At 53.9% G+C, this 1,905-nt stretch overlaps 1 protein-coding gene across 1 annotated transcript; it reads right to left on the bottom strand.

Annotated features, from left to right (window-relative positions):
* Positions 1-251: 251 nt before the first annotated feature.
* Positions 252-971, bottom strand: LOC105559728. Its single transcript, XM_012008248.1, has one exon. It carries the CDS (start codon positions 969-971, stop codon positions 252-254), a length of 720 nt encoding a protein of 239 aa, XP_011863638.1.
* Positions 972-1,905: the final 934 nt, after the last annotated feature.

Below are 1,905 nucleotides of genomic sequence, written 5' to 3'. Positions count from 1 at the left end.
CAATCCTGAACATACCGCCCGCCTTGAAACGCAGTTTCGAAATTACTCTAGGTGAGCAACAACTGCGTTCCACGACGGGGGTTTGAAGACGCACAGGTCACGCCGTCGGCGTCGTGAGCCGTGTAACAATCGGAATGAGGCATCCGGAGAATGACATATTAAAGTAGACAATTGGTTATGGACATTGAGCTTGTAAAGACGTGATCTATTGTACTTCCGAGGCATACTCACGGTCGGTGCGCCGGGTATGGTCACGCGGCAGGACGATCTGTATCCGTGACCGGTAGGATACATAATTTGCAGATCGGGCGCACGTACTCCGAGGCGGCGGTTTTAATGGTGACTACGCGAGTCAGACCGTCAGAGCCGGAATGAAGTCGAACGACTCGACCAAGCTCCCATTTGCAGGGAGGTAACAACGGGTTGCGTAATAAGGCGAGTTGTCCAATGGTCACCGGAGGTTGAATTTTGCGCCACTTGCTACGCTGTTGCAGCGTATTCACATAATCCGTCGTCCAAAGCTTCCAAAAGCGTTCTGTTATATGGCGAACGATTTGCCAGCGTGATAGCCGATTTTCGGCGAGATTGAGCACTGACGGCTCTGGAGGAACAGTGATGGTAGAACCGACCAAAAAATGTCCTGGAGTCAGGTATCGAGTATCATCAGGATCGTCAGAGATAGGAGCAATCGGGCGCGAGTTAAGACACGCCTCGATTTGACACAAGAGGGTCGAACACTCCTCGAATGACAACGTGTGACTTCCTAACACGCGACGCAGGTGATGCTTCACGCTGCGGACTCCAGCCTCCCAGAGCCCACCGAAGTGAGGAGCGGACGGCGGAATAAAGTTCCACGTGATACCGTCGCTCGCGGTGCTATTCAGAAAATTCGGATCGCGCAACGCACCTCGATAGGCCGTCGCTAACTCCTTATCGGCTCCAACGAAGGTTGTGCCGTTATCTGAGTACATGGATTGGGGGAGGCCCCGGCGCGAGCAAAATCGCGCAAAGGCGCTGATGAAAGCAGGAGTGGAGTAATCGCCCACCAACTCTAAATGAATGGCGCGGGTCGCTAGACAAACAAAGAGCGCGATGTAGGCCTTTCGGGATGCTATGCCTCGCCCTGCGGAGGCGCGAACCTTTAAAGGCCCAGCATAATCGATGCCGCAATGGGCAAAGCAGCGAGACGAGGGCGACACGCGACTGGATGGGAGATCACCCATGAGCTGAGTCGGAACAGAAGCCCGCTCACGAGCGCAAACGACGCATTCGCGAAGAACAGACTTTGTAAGGTTGCGAGAGCGCAGTATCCAATACTCCCTGCGAAGGGAACTCAACGTGAGTTGGAGACCAGAGTGAAGGAAGCGCAAATGAACCTGAGCAACTATGAGACGTACGAGAGGGTGTGGGGCGAGAAGGATCGGATGTTTCATGTCGTATGGCAACGGAGCATTTCTCAGCCGACCCCCCACACGCATCACCTGGTCGCGGTCAAGGAAAGGATTGAGCGCGACAATTGAACTCTTTGCCGGTAGCGATCGACCCTTTGAAAGAGATTGCAGATCGTCAGCGAAAAGCTCCTCCTGAACGCGTCTGATCCAGAAGATCTTCGCTCGGGTGTACTCAAGGGACGTGAGCGCCCTCGAGTCAATGACAGGATCATGACGATCGAGGTTGGCTCGACGGCAAGCGGAAACGAACCGAAGAACGTAAGCGGTGACGCGAATCAAACGTGCCCAGGAGGAATATCGAACAGCGACTTGGTTAGGTGACGTGTGGACGGATGGCTGTGCGAGTGAGAGCGGATACTTGGTAAAAGCGTTTTAGAGAGATAATTACTGCGGAGATAGAGAAGAGAGTAGGGAGAGGATAGCGAGAAACGAGTAGAGGCGGCAGAAGTGAATG

The sequence above is a fragment of the Vollenhovia emeryi genome, unplaced genomic scaffold (assembly GCF_000949405.1).
Source record: "Vollenhovia emeryi isolate VEMERY1.0 unplaced genomic scaffold, V.emery_V1.0 DF946430.1, whole genome shotgun sequence".
NCBI classification, from domain to species: Eukaryota; Metazoa; Arthropoda; class Insecta; order Hymenoptera; family Formicidae; genus Vollenhovia; species Vollenhovia emeryi.
The sequence above is the reverse complement of the archived record's forward strand: the minus strand, read 5'-3'. Positions and strand labels throughout refer to the sequence as shown.

Coding starts and splice junctions, on each gene's coding strand:
- LOC105559728 (XM_012008248.1), bottom strand. CDS start 971: ATGTACTCAGATAACGGCACAACCTTCGTTGGAGCCGATAAGGAGTTA.